The sequence below is a fragment of the Leiobunum rupestre genome, chromosome 11 (genome assembly GCF_980474605.1).
Source record: "Leiobunum rupestre chromosome 11, qqLeiRupe1.1.hap1, whole genome shotgun sequence".
NCBI classification, from domain to species: Eukaryota; Metazoa; Arthropoda; class Arachnida; order Opiliones; family Sclerosomatidae; genus Leiobunum; species Leiobunum rupestre.
In genome coordinates, this window is record NC_143394.1 from 37,190,429 (window position 1) to 37,205,074 (window position 14,646).

Sequence of the window (14,646 nt, forward strand, 5' to 3'; positions counted from 1 at the left end):
TGACTCTATTACAGTTGATATTATTTTAATTTGCAAATCATTTTTCTTAACTTGCCTGAAAACTCTTTAACTTTAAATAACTCAACCCAGTTGAAATGAAGAAACTGGGTGTGAACAATGTAAAAATAAACACATTCTTCAATCTTGCTGTGTAGAAGAGGTGAGAGAGAGATTTTTTTGGCCTTTAGCAGTAATTTCCTTTTAGAAAATTGACAGAACTATGATGGGTAAATGTTTTCTTAATAAACGCGTCTAAATTTATTTATAAAGTACAGTGCGAAACAAATTAGTTAAAAAAAAGTAATTTAATATTAAATAAGAATAAAATTTAATCTTTTTAATTTTCAAGTGGTTATTAATATGTATAATAAATCAAGTATTCCTTGGTTAAAAGAAACTTCTATAAATATATGAAGCATATAACAAAGGAAATTAATCATTAATTTCACATTTGTAATAAAAATCCAAGTTATATTCCCAAGTTACGCTAAAATTCAGTAATATTGATATTTTAGTGTTTCAGGGTATGGAAGTTTTGCGTAACTTTGTAATAAATTTCTGGTTCGCAAGTTATGCAAAAATTAACCAATCTGAATTTAGGCGTTAGTACCCTGACCCTTATAATAATTTGTGTTGTTTATGTATAAATTATTTTGAAATTTCTCTTTTGTAGAGGGTTTCATCCTGTTTAGCATGATGTTAAAAAAAATGTTTTTCGGGGGGTATAGCGCACTATCGACTTTTCTTCGAACGTCCTTCGTGGCGTTAATGCTTGACAGTGTTGGCCTACCTATCTCTCTCTCCCCTCTCCTCCTCAAGGCTAGGGAAGCGAGTTTTGGGCGATGGGGCTTCTATTTATGCAGCAGGGATTTGTACTAGAGTGAAGTTTAGGCTGCGAAGGGGACGCCGTATATAATAGTTAATAGTACCGCTATACAGCGCGGTGTAGAGATATGGAGAAGCGGGTCTGTTACTAAGCACCCCAAAAACGACTCCACTCAGTTACGGAAGGCACACCTGCCTTCTTTCTTCGTTTATTCGTTATCTTGGCCGCGTATGCCAAATATAATCATTCGTGTTTATATTTATATTTGAAACCACAATCTTCTTTTTTGTTCGCGGGCTCTTCCATTAATAGTTCCATTCCATTTCATTTGACATAATGGTTTTTGCGTAATTATCGATTTGTTTCGTTCAGATATAGGCCGTTGTGCACGGCCCCTGAACTTCGCCTTGATATAGTCTCGTACTCGAGGACGCCGAGCTTTTATGTATTTCTGATTTTACGCCTCGCTGTCAGAGCTTCTTTCAATCTAGCTTTATTTTGGATTGTAGCCACTTTCGCTGGCAACCAATAAGCCCCCGGGTAATTTCTCAGTCGCTGGGGGTATTTTAGCTAAGACACGAAACCTTTTGACCTCTATTCCCGACACGGTTCGAAATGCGCTCGATTTTAAAATACTTTTAGCGGATTAGATAGTTTATCGTATAATTCGTCAAACAAGGGGACACTTTAGTTTCATCGCGAATAACACTTCCGCGGTTCGCAGCGTCGCGAATATTATTTGTCCATGGAGATAAACGTCATGATAATGGCGGCCACTATTAAAGCTATAAACCGTGACGTCATATTGTAAAAAGGCGCGCTGTTTCACCCCTCCTGTCACCGAGGTGGTTGTTAAAATTCGGACCTTAAAGCGTTAACGTTTATCCCAAAGTTCGAAGACCTTTTTTTTCACGGCATGCCAAATTTTACTTGTCCCTCCACAAAAACCAGCTTCGGGGTCATGACCATTGGAGCAGAGAAAAAAATATAAGCCTAGGCCTACCCTACGCGTTTTTCGAGCACGAAAAAAAAACGTATAATTATATTGGTTGCTCCTTTGAAAGAACTCGACCAACCCCTTAATAAATTGTTACTTTGATGGAATTGTAACCCTTTTCCACCTAGCGTTGTCGAATTTGAAACGCGTATTCAGAATAATGTCGAAAACCACTAATGGACGTTACGATCGTAGAGGGTCGTTCTAGGACCGTAAAGTCACCGTATTAAATTTCTATAATGGTAGATGTAAAGCGTTTTCGAGGGCGGCCTCCGGACAAGGTTTTAGTTCTTTTTCGTTGACCCCTATGCGAGGCTGCAACTACAGCTCATTCGCCGAATCTCTCTCTGGGTCACGCTTTCACAAGGCGTAGGATATACTAGTACTAGTAGCCAACATCTGGGTCATCGACGAAAGTATGCTTTTGGAATTGCTCCGAGCTCGTTCGCGTCAGTTCGTCAAGTTTTCTTAACTCACGATCGATTCATATTTAATCAACTATAACAATTAGCATTTACCTAGATTAAAAACACTTACAGCGACATTTTTTTTGGTTAGGGCAGTTATTGCGTAATTTCCAAGAATTATCGTGTATTTTGGTTAAAATGACGTTTCTACGTTTCGTGATTCATCCATCGTTAAAATGTTGACGATAGAACCTTGTACTTGTAACTATTACAGCTTACAACACGCTATATCTAAGGCCAACTAGCGAGGGGGGTAGGAAAAAAGGTTGGTTTTCCAAAGGACTCAACGGGTTAGTGACCGGAGTAAAACGCAAATTAATACTTTAGGCAAACGGTCGATGGTGAAGTCATGTTGGTACTGTCATTAAGCGAGCTTGGCCCAGGTTACGTAGCGAACCGAGTATTCGACTTTCGATTATTAAGATTCCTTTTATATTCTCCACCCCCTCCCCCCCCCCTAAAAAACTACCTGTACGAGTTCGGAGAATGGTCATTTTTATACCGAATTGTTATTATTGTAAACTCTATTGTTAATCAGCGCGTTTCGTTTTTGTAGATGTTAGTCGTATTTTTATAATTTAGTTCACTATTGTTTTCCACGTTGAACAGTAAACTTGATTCCCTTCTCAATAGGCATAATGTTAAAACGCCAATGTCTTTCATGTTCGTAATGTGGAAAACTGAAAACAATGTTTCCCGTTTATGGGTTCTTTCAAATCGGAGTTAAGGCTACGTAGAAGCAAGGATTCTTTATTAATTAATAATAAAGAATCCTTGATAGAAGGGCTCTAGAAGTGAAATGCGATTTATTTGTTAAATGTTTTTATTTTCCGTTAGCTTTGTTCAGATAATTTTTAATTATTTTTCGTTCTAAAAACGCTTTAAAAACTCGAAAACCAGGCTGGTTTGGTTCTGTATGTTGCTTATCGACCACTTCTTTGTGGAAAAAAACAGCTGATTGTCTTTTCCTCTCACCCACGTGCTTGAGGAGCAGTATGTTCTGATTGGTTGAAACGCGGGAGGCGGAACTTCCCTTTCGCGTTCGCGAAGGGTCACGTGACTTTCTCCCAGCTGTGGCTGGAAAATATTGCGTCGGCTTTCTGAGCTTCATTCTGCGGACGACGCCAAAGTGGATGAAAGATGGATAGTTGACTACTGGAATATTTTCCCTTTTAGGTAATATTTGCTTTCCGAAATTCGTTCAAATGTAGCGCCGATGCCGTGTTTTGATCTACTTAAAAATGATCGAAGCTACCCAAATATTTTGAAGTATTTTTGTGGTTGAACATGAAACCGGATGGAGGTAAGGAAATTCGATAACTTGTTATCCAGTTTTAGCCAAGGCTTGGTATGTTTGCTCTAAATGTCAGGGTGTTTTTGTGGTTTTTTTCCCGTATTTGTTTAAAACAATGATTAGATGGTGGGGTAGTATGAATCTCTAGATCTTTATGGATTTTGGGGTACTCAAAACTTGTGGTATGCATATAAGGTGGTAGGTGTAGTTACGCTGTAATCGGAACTACGCACCGCGCATTAATGTAATAATGTTATGTTTTTTTTATTCTTTAATTTTCTTTTTTTAAATAAAGGAACGGGTTTAAGCCTAAATATTACTTGTTATTACGGTAAAATCTCCTTTTAAATTGTTAGTCGAAATATTTTTCTCAACCTTTCAACCGTACATGTCTAGAAAATACGTACCTGTCCACGAAATCGGATTCAATGGCCCACGCGATAATCAAAATTTACCTTTTTTTTCGGGAACGGGTCGCTCCGGGGATAGGGTTTTTTCAGTTAACTTGTTTTGTTCGAATGAACCGGTCTAGGGGGGTTGTAAAAATGGCACCCCCCCTGAAAGTTCTTGGCATTAACTTTTAATTCATCTCGTGCCAAGTACTATTCACGTTTTACATAAATCCGTAGAAATGTACCCCGAGCCCATAGATTTTAGACGGCCAAACTAGTTGTTTTAAAAATTGTATGGATTTTCATCAGCCGTGGTAACCAAAGTTTGTTACCAAGCGCCAGTTTTTTTTCTTTTTCCAGTGGGGTATACCCAGACACGTATATTGTTCGGGTGGTCGCGGGGAACCTCTGTGGGTCTCTTTGGGAAGGCCCCTGGATGGATGGAGGAGGGCTGTTTGGGGGGACAATAAGCGCTCTTCGGATCCGCTCGGAGGAATGCCCAGACAGGAATTATTTAAAGGTATGCCAGTGCCTACCGGACTGGAGGAGGCCCAATGCTTTCTCCGCCCCATCAAGTGCATTGATCTTTTCGACCTCTTGGTCTTCCCGTGGTAGCTAGCTGACCGATTCCCCCAAGGAGATAACTGCGCAATCCGAAACGGCTAGCTCCCTGCCATTTCGATACAATCGAGGTTTCGGGGGCGGCTCGTCATTGATTTGATAGCGAAAAAACCTCGCTTTTCAAATTTTTCCAAATTACGCGCGACAAAAAAATTGCTCATTTTATTATCAAATTTTACGCGTAAAGCGTTTTTTACTGGGTAGCGGTATATGCCCTCGCGTATTAACGCTTACGCTTTGTAACGACAACGCTCGGTTTCCTTTTGGGGTCAAGTGGAAATTCGCTGTTATTACAATACGGTACCGGTAGTTCTATCTCGCTCTTACTAAGCGGGTTTACCCGGGGAAAAAAAGGAGCTTCGATTTCTAGTATATAGCTTCGCCGGTGAAATTTGGAAAGTATCTAAGCCAGGATCTGTCTTTTGATTTTTTTCTAATGCCCTTTGCGTTTCGAAGCGAGAAAAAATCATTTGGTTTCGGAGGCCCGTGAGAAGTACACCGCGAAGGAAAAAAATGCGTAGCTTCGGGTATGATGGGCCTCACAATTTTAATAGCGATATTTCTCTAGAAGGGAAAACTCCGCTATATTGCCCGGGTAATCCACGTGTTTGTATTCCCCTGGCTTTATGGTGGATCTTTTTTCAACGTATCGGAAATAGGAGAACGTTCGCGTTGGGGATATACACGAGTACGTGTTCGTTCCAGATACCATTGACGTACTGGTACCCGAACGAGTCTAAAATTATTCCTCGTTTTGGTCGGGTCATCATCCTACGGCACATCGCGAATTTCCAATTACGATTTTTAGTCAGATTTTTTTTAAATAGCCGTTAAATTTATACACGCCTTGGAGCGTCATACGCTATTTAAAGCTCCATTTTCCCCATCCTCCGACTTAGATTAAAAGCGAATTGTTCTAACCACCTGTGAAAAGTTGTACATTTCCTTTTTTCGTACGAAAAAACTGTAATCCTGGTGACGCGTCCGTTGCTAGGATTTTAAGAGTTGATGAATCCAATATCCCGCGTTACTTTGTTTTCCGTCATCACCCAGGCTTGAAAAAGAATTCTACGGCTTCCCCATAGTGAAAGAACTTAGGGAAACGGATTTTTTGAAAGTACCACCATGGTTTCCTCGCAACGCGTTTGAGCTGAATCACCACCCCATTCGTGCAATCAACTACCTACCGCTATGAGGGGTTGGAATAACGAAACGGGGGGCGGGAGTGGGGGAAACTCCGTTTGCGTCATTACGCTATTTAGCTTCCCAGAAAAAAGGGGACACTCAACTTCTAGCGTTAATTTTGCGAGCCATACATCCCAATTTTTAGTTGGAACCTTTTATTCGGCGCGATACTTGTTTCGACTCTTATAAATCCATTTGAGAGTCATTAAAAATCTTGTCCAATTTCCAAGACGTTTATATCCCTTAAACTTGTCCAATTTATCTATTGTGGTAATTTATCTATTGTCATTTTCCCCCTTCGAATTTTTCCAGAGTATTCCACCCCGTTATGACTCGCACCCGCGCCAATATCGAGGTTAGTTTTTCGAAATTGCACTACTTCCTGTATTAAACCCAAAGTATCACGCGTTTTCCTAGTAACTGTTCAAAGTTACGCGACTCTTACAAGGCGTAGAAAAATATTGAATTTATTGGAACGTTTTTAACGCGATTTTTGTTAGGCTATAAAACCCAACCCAAAATTTCATTTTATTTTTCTGAAAAGTTCACGTTCGCGATTTCGTCGACTTTTCAGACCTGTTTTGTCATCGGGTAATTAGGACCCGAGACCTGTTATTTTTACTAGTGACTAGTACGGTAATGAGGGATTCACCGTCAGTTCCTGGTAGATTTCCCTTTCTCGCGGTAAACCTTTTTTCCTCGAAGATAATTTTAATTGAAATTATCCGACGAGTTACTCGCGCGGCTGCAATGGGTTGGGTACTTTTGATTTGAATGGCCCACGGCAATCATATGTTCTCTACCTCTACATATTTACGACCTATTTTTGTTTGGTACTCGCGTTTTTAAGTGACCAAGGGTTTCAACCCTTCGGCTCCAAATACTCGACGAACCGCGAAAGAATACTCAATCGAGTTTCAAGCGAAAATTTTCCATTTTTTAAGAATATGGGTCAATCTGAGATCTAGATAAAAAAACGGTTTTTAAGTACTCTCTCGCGGTTGTTTAAAGACCAAAACTTCTATTTTTCGCTTAAGACTTGAAATTGTTTCTTTTAAAAAGCGACTAAAGAGGTAAAATAACGTCGAAGCTATTTCGAGTGAAACCCAGATGTTTTTCTTGGCAAGCGTTTTATTTTTCCTTTTTTCTAAACGTTGAAAAGAAAATTGCCTAACAATTTGAAAATCGCGAATTGTTCACATTTTTACAGTTACCGGAAGTTGCTTGGATGATAACTTTTGCTGTTTCTTTTTTATTCCCTTTAAGACTCTGCCACGCGTTTAACACTACCTTTACATTATGGCTTGCTTTTGAATATAAATTATCTTCTTTCGCGATGGATTAGAAGCTGAGTCTACTGTTATGATTGCTATGTTTAGGTCGTTTACGATCAGCCCAGAAAATTTGAGCGAGATAAATATTTTATTTTTATCGTCGCCTTGATAACGTTAAAGAGCTTTTTTTTTTAACCACGAACTAAACGCTCTAAAAAAAGCAAACTACTATAATAAGCTCCGCAAAATGGTTGAATAAAGCTAAATAGTTTTTCAAATGTATACAGAAACGATTTTATTGTAGAACAAACAACTTTGCGTTTTACCGTTCTAACCAAGGAACGACGAAAGCAAGCGATCAGCAATAAGAGGGGAAATGACGCGCTTCGTCCCCCGTTCACATTTTAGCCTGCTCTCTTGATGAAAGGCGTTCGAGCCCTTGGGAAATGTCTTGGCACTGAATTACGTAAAACGAATCCAACATTTCAGAAATAACCTGCAGATTTTATTCCTGGCTTTAGATAGTAATTCCACTGCTATTTTAGTCGAATTTTACGCTTCTAAGAATAAAAATAAAGCAAAGCTATGTTTCTGAAAAATGCGTCCTATGTATTTGCATCTGAGATTAGGGATTGTAAAAACGGAAGTGAAAATATATGCATTTATTATAAGGAGTTGATTGGAAGTTGAATATGAAGCCCCAAGGTTTTTGTGTGCTATTTAATATTTAAATTTTTTTAGTATTATATCTTTTCTCAAATTTTTCCTTCCATTAATTAATTTTTTTTTTTCATTTTTACAGAAATGCATGCAGGTGCAGAAGAAGTAGAGTTGGAGCCCAGTGATTTCTTCATTGATATAGCTACGCTTATCATAGAAGGTCGCGTACCTGGATTAACTGAAAAGGGTTTCGGAGAAGGGCCGCATTGTAGACCAGTACATGGACAGAACAGACACGTTTGCGACACCGGCTCCCCCGATGTAAGACCTTTTAACTTTTTAAGTTACTTTGTACACATTTTATAAGTATCTATTTGAAACAGTGTCAACAATATGAGCAATTGGAAAAGCACATGTTATTGTTATGGAAAAATGGCATACCCATGTCCATTGAGGTTCTTTTGTACCCCGATTGTTGCCAGCCTGTTGGAACAAAAGTACAGGTTGAAACTTCATCGGTTCCTGAGACATCATCATGCATTCTTTTAGAACAATGGACATTGCACATGCCCCAGAGGAGGTACATTTCAATATAATAAAATAATTTAAAGTTGATTAAAAATTGGAATATTCTTCTAGAACACCTGATGCGTTAATTGTCCCCAAGGGGTTATTGCAAGCTGTTCGTTCTTTTTTGCACTTTTCACAGCTTAGTGCTTGGCTAAGTCTCGGAAAAGGAAAGATAAAAACTAACATACACTACAGGTATTATTTAATTTTACTTATTTTTTATTTATTAATCGTTAATGAATGAATGAATGATATTCCGTTGTTCTACAGAGTATGTGTACCAGGCGAAGCATTCTCTACAAAATTTGAACAGAAACCGGACATTCACAAGTTTCCTGTTGCGAATGTAGGAAGAAGTCACACCATGAAAGTTACAATGAAAAGTTTGCCCAGGCAAGGAGAGTTCCCTAAAGTGCCTTGCTTAAAACATGGGGTGGATCTTGTCCAATCTCCCATTGCCTCCGCATTTCTTGAAAGTAATTCTAAAGGAATTGAAAACTCAGGGACTGGAGCGGTTAAGCCGAGACTTGCCCATTCAACACGCCCTCAAAATTTCGAAGGTCCTCATTTTCCTAGTGGCTCATCCTTTGACCCTCCGAGAGATAAATATAGTAAAAAATCGTGGCTAAATTATTCAGACTCAAATTCCAAAAATCAGTATGAAATGCCCAGTCCAGTGACGGAGACGTCTCTAGGCGAATGCCTGTTGGATCCTCCTCAGTCCTTACTTAGCTATCCCAAGAGATATCAATCTCCATCACGATGCGGCAGTCCCAGTGTAGAAGTACCTGAACATCTCATGTTTGGATTAGGAGCAACGGCCATTTCCACCAGGACCGAAGCTCATATTCCCGCTTATCTCCATCCCACTCCCAAAGCCATCATATCTCAACCCGCAGTTTCTATGAGAGACCGAAGCAGGCCTCAACGAAGACCTGTTGTTGAAAGATTCCTTAAAAAGGATATTTATGGGGTAGCTTCACCTTCAAAGCCCTTAAACCTCGACTGTGATAGATTGAAACAGATTGACCAGACAAAGAAACATTTGAAGGATAAGCGCAAGACGCCCAGTGGGCTGGTCGAAGATGGCTTCACAAAGAACAATATCTCTCCTCACTATCCGGGTAAATATCCTCCTAAGGATTTGCTATCCGACGGACCCTTGGAGAAGGAAGAAATGAAGATGGTTCTTGATAGCCTCAAACACAGATACCATCCTTCCAAGGTGGCCCTGATGTCTCAGTTTGAGGAAAGCCGACCAAATCACGAAACACCTCTAATTAGCCAAAGTTATTTATTTAATTCTGTAAAGTGCAAAAAAATTCCACCAGAAAGTGACTGCAATAAAAAAGAAGCTTGGAAGTTGAAGGAAGAATCCCGCGACGAACAAATGGAGTGGACTTCTAGTTTATCCAAAGACAATCAGTGGTTTGGGGATCATATTTTATCCAGCGGTGAAAAATGCAATAAATTGACAATATCTTCCCCGGAAGACCTTGTAAGCTCACCTAAAACACCCGTATCATCAATTGAACCGCGAGAATCATCAAAAATACCTTCATCCCCTTATCAGAATCATTCCATTTCAACACTCGCAAATATAGACAATTTCAAAGACCAAGAATCTCCAGTTAAATTGACAAATGCGGAACTGTCTCTAAAATCTTGTACATTATCTGAAAATGTTTTAAATGGAGAGTGTACAGTTACATCGCCACCTATTCCAGAATTCGTTGTGGACCAAAGGAAAAACCATAATGAAAAATCCTTCGCTGAGCCACCACCTTCGAAGGAGAGCGGAGAAGCCACAAGAGAACTGTTGCTGAACAATTCTCAGTCGATCAATGCCAGCCAAAGGATATTGGGGAGAAATTTTGCATCTTTATATTTTAAAATGCTGAAATCAAATTTAAACCTTCCCATTCAAGATGATAAAAGCGACGAGGTGAAAATAAAATTTGTGCAAACCAAAAAAGGAGGAAATTTTTTTAATATTATGGTTTTTTATTTGCATTTAGAAACCAGATAAGAATGGACATTTAATTCCTAGTGCTGCGGAAAAACTGAAATTTCGCCGGTCTTTAGATAGTGCAACTTCTATGGTTTTCCATCAAAACACTGGTCTACCATTAACATCGAGTCCGGTGAGGGTTGTTTTTTACTTCTAGCATCTACTTACCAAAGCTCAAATTTTAACATCAACTTTACGTAAAGGCTCCAATAAGGAAATCTGGAACGTGTTTTGATTTTGATAGTTCTTTGACAAGTGTGGCAGCGATTAAGAAGTAACGTTCCGAGTTATTGTATTCCTCAGTTTCTTATGATGCTTATACATAATTTCTCTTCTAGGGCCCTTTTTGAAAAAGATCCAGAATTGGATGAAGAAACTAAGCGTCTTATTAGTTCTAGCGCTCCCGCATCTACGACAACTAGCAATCTGTTGGGAAATTTTGAGGTTCTTATTTGAAATACTTCATATGAAATCTAAAAAATGGGTCGCCTAATATCTTTTTATTAACTATAATAGGAGTCTGTTCTAAATGGAAGGCTCGAACCAGTTAGCACAGTTGAAGGTTTTACCGCGGAAATAGGAGCTAGTGGATCGTTTTGTCCGCGTCATAAAACCTTACCAGTCACAGTCTTCTTCTACACTCTGCATGACATTCATAATAAAGTTACATCTCCATATCTGGTAAGTTTTATTTTAACTCCGTCATTTCTCTTATGGAGGTTTCCTCTCTAACATTTTAAACTTTACAGGGTCATATTAATCTTGGACGACGGGGCTATAACATACCTAAAAAGGGAACTGTTCAAGTGGTAAATATGATCTAATATTATAACTTCTAAATGGCTTAATGATTGAATGAAAATTAGGCCTGTGCTAGTACTCATCTCGAGTCCGAGTAAAGACGAGTACTAGTACTTTGACTCGCGACATCTTAATATATTACTCGTACGAGTACCTGAGTCCTTTGCGAAGACTTAAAAACTACTCGAAGGGGACTAGAGTTTATAAATATTCCACCAAGACCTTTATTTTTTAAATACGGTTAAGACTATAAGTGGGCCCGACCAGAAAATTAAAACTAATTCTTTAGGATTCGAACGAGTACTCGGGAATTGAATTCGAGACTCTACTCGAAACTATAAAACGAGGACTCACACACCCCTAATTAAAATCTTGGTTTTTTCAGACTCTATTCAATCCTCATAGAACCGTGGTGAAAATGTTTGTAGTCCGTTACGATCTATCTGATATGCCTCCTTGTTCTCAGACATTCTTGAGACAGCGTACTCTTTACATGCCAACGGGATCTTCGGAAGATGATGACGAAGCTAGAAAATGGCTTCGATATCTAATTCATTTGAGGTTTGTGTTTTAAAATTCTTTATGTAGGACTTAATTTGGAATTTATAATGTTTTTTGTTCTGTAAAGATTTGCTAGTTCCAAATCTGGAAAAATATATTTGCACACCGATATTAGAATGATCGTGTTTCGTAAGAGTGATTTGGACGCTGCCACTGTACACGGTCAAAGCCCGTACGAGTTGAGATCTTTCACGCAAGGCCCGAAGAACCCCAAATTTTCACCGTGCAAATAACACTGGCTGCTATTTAGGTGTATTATAGTCTGTAAAAACTGAAATAGATAAGAAGAGATCTCTTGTTTATATTACATATTATATATTTACAAATATATACAAAAAATTATTATTATAAAACCAAAATTAATTGATGTTTTTGGTTATTTTCCTTAATTGGAAAATCTTCCAAAAATGAATAGATTGTTGGAAGGTGGGACGAAGGAAATTTGAACTTTCCGGAGTTCCGCGTTGTTTGAATGTAATATTGGCTGTGCCAAAGTATAGAAAAATTGACAATGGATTGGAATGTAGATACAAATTGGAAAAGAAATTGATCACGAGTGACATCCAGTAAAGCTTTATAAACCAGGCATTTTTTGACAAGTTGATGTAGATAAGTTCATTATTTTTTAAAATTATATACCTAATTATAAGCATTTCTAGACATTTTAGAATTTTACGTACGTGTATTACATATTAACTCGATACCGCTATGGAGCATTGCAAAGATGATAAAAATGTGCCTGGTTTGGAGAAAGAAACCGAATTAAATATGGTATTTTAATGTTGACGTTTCAGCTGTTAAATAAAACACTTGTATTAGTTGGTAGAGAAAAACGCTGGCTTCGTAACTGTGTCTAGAATTTGAAAATTTGATTAGTTCTAGGCAGGTGTTCACCTTTTCGATTGGCTTAAGTTCAGTTTTTCTCAGTGTTTGAGCTACTAACGATTGCGAAGAATTTTACGACGATTTGTATCGTCTAAGCTAAGCAACAAGTTTTGTTCATTGTAAAACTGTTCATAAAAGAAATATTAAACAAGTATCAATAATATCTGGTTTTTATTACGAATTTTAGAGTAAACATAATTTAAATGTACACATGTTTTTACTACAGTTCCCTACATATGAAACTAAGTATGACTTAGGTACTATGGTTTTATTGGTATTTTTCTTTCAAAACCTTTTTTTGTCAAATGTCTCTCCCCCAACACTGAACTGTACTCCAACCCAAATGAATAGTGTATTTTGCTCAGGGGATATTTAGACACTAGGGGGCTCTGTGCTGATCTGAACCCTGATTGCGCAATGACTCTGGGAATCTGTTCTGAGTTATATTTTTTTCTAATTGACATGCTTATTTGTGATGTGTTACTTATGATGACACAACTATTTTTACGTGTAGAGCATTTACTGTGATCTGTATGCAGTGTTTCTTTCAGGCATCTCCCTTTGACTGCACCTCGCCAGAGGGCGATTTTCTGCCTCTCAGTTAAATATTTCCCAAAGAGACATACTAATGGTAAATATTATATGTATGCATGAAAATAAAATTAGGTTTGTTTTACACTCTAACGGTAACATAGCGTACTCTTGTCTTTACAACAGTTTATATTATACTTATTACAACAGAAATATTCATCTATACATGGTGTAAGCCCAAAAACGATCCAGTACTAATAAGTCAAAATTTTTAGTACGGATTTGAAATTTTCAGGTCACGTAGTGACGTAGCCTGTGCAGGGGGACATGTGAAACAGAAAATTATAATGACTGTCAATCAAAAATTATCCCGAGAACCGTTGAGTTTAGAAACTTGGTTTCAAGTAAAACAGTGTGTGATATCCAGGAGCAACAAACACAGGACCCCACACAAGTATAACGCAACCCGTCAAAAGTAGTGGATTTTCTTGCGTACAATTTTCATTGGTTAGCCGTCGGAAGGGGATGATTCGGAAATTGTCTCATTCCCCCCCCCCCCCCCGCCCCGCCCGTAAAACGTTCAGCGTAAAGGTTCGTCCAATGAAATTTGTACACAACACTGCGTTAGCGTGTTTAAAGGCTAGCTGCGTTCTCCTTGTGTTTGTTGCTCCTAGGTGCCATGACAGTTTAAGGTTCAATGGCTTTGACCTCATTTGATGGAGATGAACATGCATGGTAGGGCTGAATTTGGTTTCCTTATGTACTAAAATATCGATAATAATATTAATAATAATAATCAGCTAGGCTAATACCCAAGGCACCACCTAAGCTTAGGCCTAAGTCATCTAGCAAACTTTTAATGCCTTTAAACAGGTGGCCCGGTTACAATGCGTAGGAGGGTGGTGTCAAGCCCTTCATGCTACGCAGGCCAACACCTCCCTACACTAACTATTACCGTTAGGCTGCCTTTCTCGTGTCGTTCTCAATGATGCCATTAATATTTCACTAATCGACTAATAACTTTCAAAATAGTGGCATGCGTTGTTGGGAATAACGGATGATTTAGCACTGCTCGTGTATCTACCATTTTCAAAAAAAGTCGCACCATTTCAGCTTTTTGTTGGGCTAAAATGTCATGGCGCACATTTTTCTATTTGGAACTAAGATTCTAAACTCAACAGTTCTCGAGATAATGTTTGAATGACTTTGAATATATGGTTCAAAGTTATTGAAATTTTCCGTTTCAAATGTCCCCTTGCATGAGCTACAAGACCTAAAAATTTCAAATCCGTACAAAAAATAGATTTTGACTCGATCGTTTTTTGAAACATACACCTTCAAAGGCCCTAGGCCTAGGCATGGGCGCCAATTTGTCGCAAAATCACTATGTAAAATTTACTGCATTTAAATGATTTAAGGATAAAAATGTTAAAATTTCGCTGGAAATATTTCCTTCAGCTATAGAGAGTTAGTTTTTGAAGTATTTCGCACTATTTTTCTTTCCAAATATGTTTTGAGTGTATAAAATTAGCAGAATATAATAGTTGGGCATAGAACCCTGACTTCAAAGT

At 38.3% G+C, this 14,646-nt stretch overlaps 1 protein-coding gene across 4 annotated transcripts; it reads left to right on the plus strand.

Moving 5' to 3' along the window:
- The first annotated feature begins 38 nt into the window (after positions 1–38).
- Positions 39–12,699, plus strand: atos (atos homolog atossa). 4 transcript variants are annotated; one of them, XM_090164262.1, is made up of 12 exons: positions 39–160; positions 7,859–8,037; positions 8,100–8,296; positions 8,356–8,481; positions 8,557–10,231; positions 10,305–10,430; positions 10,501–10,571; positions 10,636–10,741; positions 10,814–10,978; positions 11,047–11,106; positions 11,484–11,659; positions 11,727–12,699. In XM_090164262.1, the coding sequence occupies exons 2-12, from the start codon at positions 7,861–7,863 to the stop codon at positions 11,890–11,892; spliced, it is 3,045 nt and encodes a 1,014-aa protein (XP_090020388.1). In that variant the 5' UTR covers positions 39–160; positions 7,859–7,860; the 3' UTR covers positions 11,893–12,699. The 4 variants fall into 4 exon arrangements, with proteins under 4 accessions (XP_090020388.1, XP_090020385.1, XP_090020387.1 ...); XM_090164259.1 differs by lacking the exon at positions 39–160 and adding an exon at positions 3,282–3,593; XM_090164261.1 differs by lacking the exon at positions 39–160 and adding an exon at positions 3,283–3,466.
- The last annotated feature ends 1,947 nt before the right edge of the window (positions 12,700–14,646 follow it).